The sequence below is a fragment of the Babylonia areolata genome, chromosome 10 (assembly GCF_041734735.1).
Source record: "Babylonia areolata isolate BAREFJ2019XMU chromosome 10, ASM4173473v1, whole genome shotgun sequence".
Classification (NCBI taxonomy): domain Eukaryota; kingdom Metazoa; phylum Mollusca; class Gastropoda; order Neogastropoda; family Buccinidae; genus Babylonia; species Babylonia areolata.
Window position 1 is genome coordinate 21988046 of NC_134885.1, and position 6000 is coordinate 21994045.

The 6000-nt window shown below is 41.9% G+C and overlaps 1 protein-coding gene across 1 annotated transcript; it reads left to right on the plus strand.

Moving 5' to 3' along the window:
* The first annotated feature begins 1467 nt into the window (after nt 1-1467).
* LOC143286494 (histone H5-like) lies at nt 1468-2040 on the plus strand. The gene has a single exon (XM_076594072.1). The coding sequence runs from the start codon at nt 1468-1470 to the stop codon at nt 2038-2040; it is 573 nt and encodes a 190-aa protein (XP_076450187.1).
* The last annotated feature ends 3960 nt before the right edge of the window (nt 2041-6000 follow it).

Consider the following 6000-nt stretch of genomic DNA (forward strand, 5'->3'; position numbering starts at 1 on the left):
CAGAGACACACACACACAACACATCACACACTCACAGAGACACACATTGACACAGACACAAACATACACACACACACACACACATGATGAACACATTGGTATTCGAGCGGTCTACATCAACTGACCTAGATTTCCCACCATAATTTCTTCTCTATTTCTTTCAGAATTATGCCATTCAAATACAATTTTCACATGTATTAGAACACAGAAAAAATAATCTAAACCATATTACTCATAATAATATCCTACAAAAAAACACAGCACATAATACAATCAAACGACAAAGTTTTTTGATCTCTCGATCCTTGACTGAGAGTGCTGTTCGAACGCCCGCCATTTCTTTTTGAATTTCGAGCCAGAAAAATAACAAAATACACATCGAATACAACACAATTAGAACAACAGACGGATGCTATAGGCATGCAGAATAGTGAGTGAATGCACAATTTTATTTCGAAGACAAATAAAACCTGTTTATATCCGATTCGGGGACAAACAAAGTGACAAGCCATGCTGGTCTCCATTTCTCTGATATTGCCCCCAGACAAACAAACTTATACACGCACCTGATACGAAAAACTACGCACAAAAGCATTCAGATAAGAATATTGTCGAATAATAAGCATGTTTTATTCATTTATGTACACACATTACTTCGAACAAAGCTGTGTATTGAGAATAAATATTCGACGGACTGAGGCCTGTAAATACAACGCCATTACTAACGAAACAGATTGACTCGGTAAAGGGACAAAAACAGTCATGAATAGGCCTTAAATTCTGTCACTATGTTAAAATCAATAACATCATCTGTTTGCCTTGTCGAATATCTATTAAAATACAGTACAAAGGTTAGATTTCAAACGCAAATGTACGAAAACCAGTGGTCGGAAACTTTAGTAAGCGTAAAGAGAGAAAGGGGACAATGGCAGGTGGGTTCAATTTTGTGTTTTGTGGTGCCCAGAAAACTGCTTTATACTCGCTCCAGGTACCAAATGGAAACAAACAGCTTACACGAATGGCTAGATTAATGTTCCAAAAAAATGTTTTTAACATATCGTCATTGGCAGTATCGATATTCTGAGTGAACTGAATAATTTCGTGCAACGAACTCGTTTCAGTTGGTCACAAAAAAGAGCTTTATTTCAAGATTTCTTTTCACCAAGAGTAAACATAGTCCCGCAATATGCATCAAAAGAAAGAAAATTTATCGACGATTCTGGTGATATGCAATGTGTTGGTCTTCTTGTTGTTTTCGGTGAAATAAAAGCCCTGAAATAAACACTAACAAACACAACTTTGCCAAATCGAGGCCTCGCGAGGGCCAGTTTGCTTGCAGCCACGTGGCGCTGGCTTTGCAGTTCGCTCGCGCTGTATAAATAAGGTTCGGCCGGCTGAAGTTTTCATTCGCTCTTTTGTTCAGCTAGCAAGCAGATCTCGCCGCCACCAGCCACAACGCTCTACACCATGTCTGACGCCGCACCAGCCCCTGCTCCTGCCAAGAAGGCCGCCAAGCCCAGGAAGCCAGCCAAGCCTGCAGAACACCCCAAGTACAACGTCATGATCGCCGCTGCCATCACCTCTCTGAAGGAGCGCGGTGGTTCCTCCCGCCAGGCCATCCTCAAGTACATCATGGCCAACTACAAGGTGGGCGTCGAAGCCACCAAGATCAACGCTCATCTGAAACTGGCCCTGAGGGCTGGAGTGAAGGCCGGCACCCTGAAGCAGGCCAAGGGCACTGGAGCTTCTGGCTCTTTCCGTTTGGGAGAGAAAAAGGTGGCGGCTGCCAAGCCCAAGAAAGCCAAGAAGCCCAAGTCTCCCAAAAAGCCTGCCAAGAAGCCGGCTGCCAAAGCCAAGAAGCCTGCTGCCAAGAAGGCCAAGTCTCCGGCCAAGAAGGCTGCTGCCAAGAAGCCCAAGTCTCCAGCCAAGAAAGCTGCCAAGCCCAAGAAGGTAGCCAAGTCTCCAGCCAAGAAGGCAGCGAAGCCCAAGAAGGCCAAGACCCCCAAGAAGGCTGCTGCCAAGAAGCCGGCCAAGAAGTGAAGAGCTCCAGCTGCTCCAGCTTCTCCCAGGCCCTTTTTAGGGCCACCCTCGTCTTCCCAAGTGGGTTGGACATCTCATTGCAAAGTTGATCGTTTTAAAGTTGTGGGTGTGAAAGAAATGCCTTATAAGAATGTTACGCACACATAGCAACACGCAGTACATCATGTGCTCGCTCAAACGGACACAACACATGCGGGCGCGCGCAAAATACACAACGCACTCTCGCTTTCTAACACACAGGGCGCAGCATGCGCGCGCACATATACACAACGGCGCAACATGACGCACACACACTCACTGACACACAAAACGCACACAACGGCGCAACATGACGCACACACACTCACTGACACACAAAACGCACGCACCTCCCCCCACCCACACACGGACGCGCGCACACACACACGCAATACACACACGACGCCAAACACACCGGCACAGCACATGCACCCGCTCACACAGACATACAGAAAAAAAAACCATGTACACAACATACACGCACAACACATTGGCATGCGTGTGCGCACACACATACGGTATGTTACACAACACCCCACCTCGACACACACATACACACGGACCCGCAACATACATACATATACACGCATGCAACACACACACACTCAAACACACAAAGTAAAGACACTACTTTCTGTAACCATAGGAGCTGCCTCTTTGCTGGGCGTGGGTGACCAGGCAACCGCGTGAGAATGAAAAGGCTGCATGTAGACTATATTTTTTATGAGCAGTATGGGTGCCTGGTCACCCATCGTGTCTGGCGTTTGAGATTACAGATAAAACACTGATGCTTGTTTTGAGATTACAAATAAAACACTGATGCTTGTTTTGAGATTACAGATAAAACAGATTACAGATAAAACACTGATGGTAACACGAGGGTATTACACCGATTTCATTGTTCGTTTACGCCTTTGTTTATAAGCAAAACAGCACCATTTTCGATGGGGATATGCACAAGTTATGAATAGACAATGCCATCAAATTTCAATTAAATAGTTGCAAAAACAACTGAATAATGAAGTTTTGAAAGAGTGGGTAATTTTTCACCCACGCAGTACGCGAAGGATAAGGTATGGGTGGATTTGTCGATCACTGGGCTCAACACAAACCAACCGGCGACTTTGACTAGCCACCTTTTCACTCTTGAGGCTTCCCACACCCTTTTCACCATAACTCTTTTCTTTTTGTAGGGCCTGGGGGGGGGGGGGGGGGACGAGGTGTGAAGGGTTGTTCTGTCATGCACCCGTGTAGACTCATACCACACTCAGGTCAAATTCTCCATGCAATTCCTTATTCAGTTCCAAACCAAAACTAAAACGTCAGGACTAAGATGTTTCCACAGGAGCTCGTGCCCGCTGCCTGTCAGCCTCACACTCACATTCTGCCGATGTGTGTGTGTGTTTTTTGTGTGTGCAAATTGAAGTGTAGGTATACAAATGAATGCAGGTTCCTTACGTTTGTGGGATCTATGGTATTGTGTGTGTGTGTGTGTGTGTGTGTGTGTGCTTGTTCAGCAGCACATTGAAACTGAACTGAAACTTGTGTGTGTGTGCATGTGTGAGCTGGGTTTGAGTGCAGCTGAACAAATGTATACAGGTGACAATTTTTTTTATGGGGTTTATGGAATTGTGTGTGTGCATGCATCATGTTAGCTAAGTCATGCTTTGTGCCTGTGTGATGTACCTAACACATGTCATTGTGAAAATTGGGTATTTGGAGGGTGGGGACTGGGATTGTACGCATGTTGGTGGAGGCACAGTCTAGGCTTCCTTGAGACAACATATCTGTGTTGTGTGATTGTGTGTGTGTGTGTGTGTGTGTGTGTGTGTGTGCTATCTCTGTAGGAAGCCAACTCTTATTCATTACTTTTAGTTTACAAAGTTTTTACTTTACTCCATTCCATTATTTCATTTATCAATTCAAATTCTAATTTTATTTGAACAGAAAGTTAGTTTTGAAACAGGAGTCCTTCCATCCACAGTTCCTATGAGTGCACCCTCCTCCAAGGATCTGTGTATCAAGGGTCACTGGCAAACTTCTATCCATTTGTAACATGACAAACCGGCTTTGGTGCATGAGAAGTGAAAGTAGGATTTGAGACACAAGTTCCTCATTCAGTTGTCTCTGTGAGTACTCACTCTCGTCATGAGTAACTCTTGACAAGGTTAAAACACAGTTGTTTATGTTCTGTATGTATGCATATCATTGTTTCATGTATCATAGTGAATGCATGCTAGCATGATTGCATGATTGTATTGTTTTGTGTTTCACTGTGCAAATGTGTGAGCAAAAGCTGTCAACTGTATATTCAAAGATCTTCATATCTCTACTTTAATTTTTTAAAATTTTATCAAACACACTGATACTTATTAATTTGAATAAAGATGGGAAATAGTTACTAATCTGAATAAAGATGGGAAATCCATCAAAATGAGTCAAAATACAGTATGACACAGTGAAAGGAGAGAGAGAGAGATGGTTTAATTGTACAGGGCTTGACCCTTTACAAGTGGAGTGGACAATGCTTATACAGAAGGAATCAAAAACTTAAACTCTGCTTCCTGATGTCAAACTGGAATTAATTCATCCATGAGTTCACTGAATTTTGGACATTCAAGCAAAAAATGCAGAGACAGCGAGAGAGAGAGAGAGCGAGAGCTGGTAAATACAGTAATTTCAAGCATAAAATGCCATTTGGTGAGCAATTTACACATCCCGGTTTTAAAGAAAAAAGTTGTTTTGAACGATAAAAACCATACATATTCTGATAAGCCACATCTGCCAAAATTCACAAAAAGAGGTCAAAGTCAATTTGTGCAATACGGCTCTGCTGACCATGCGTGCTGTTTTCTGATTCGTGGCGTCATTTTTGGAAACTAGATTAGAATCTGAAAATGTTTTTTTCTGCTAGTTGAATCAGCTTTGTTATCTGCTTCTTCAACAGCTGGTACAATTTCACCAGTTTTTCAGTCAAACTTGCGTTGTTGTCAAGTTCCAGTGTATCAACTTATCAATCAGAAATCAGAAATCAGAATCATCTGCTAGCTTTGCTTTCGGTCCTGGCTGCCATCTTGCTTTGCAAGTTAAAAAAACAATCAAAAAACAACAACATACATATAATACTAATTTCTCAATTTTTCTTGTCATAACTGTATCCCCAGCTCAAATGCTGTTCTTTTGTTCTGTCCTAAGGGCAAATCCTGATTATTTTCACTTTATATTTGGTGTCATATGTGATTTATTCTTAAGTGTAAGAGGTGGTCTGTGGACAGCGGGCACTGGGACCACGACAGATGAACCCGGGTGTGGCTGTGTTTGGGGGACTCGGAATGAGCAGCTTGGGAGTAATGCCACTGAAATGGTGCAGATGATGAAGAAAGTGACAATCAGAACTTAGTTCTCAGATACAGACAGGGTGCATGGATCCTGTAAAAGAACACTGGGTAAGATTTGAGTAAAAAGTTATACACCTCATGAGCTGGAAATTGTGGTATTTGTCCTTCGAATGAGTAAGTCAGGAAGTAAAAACCACACACACACACAAACAACAACACGAGAGGCCAGAAATCAAATTGAAAAAAAGAAAAAAGGAAAGTCATTCAGATTCTTTCATACAAAAAGTGTACTGCTTCAAGCTCAAGAATGGTGCAACAGTGTATTCTTTGATCACAATAACATCTTTGATACTATTTCAAAGTAAGACATATACAGACATTACGAAAACAACAAAACAAACAAATTTCTATCTTTTTATTTAAAAAAAATTTTTTTTTTATATTCTTGATGAGCACATTCTGTGCATGCATTTCAAAATATTCAAAGAGCAAACATTGAACACACTTTCACCTTGTAAATCTGTGGAGGAAAAAAAAAAAAAAGAAAAAAAAAGTCTATCCAGATACAAAGAAGAAAAAAAAAAAGAGAAAAAAAAGAAGAGAA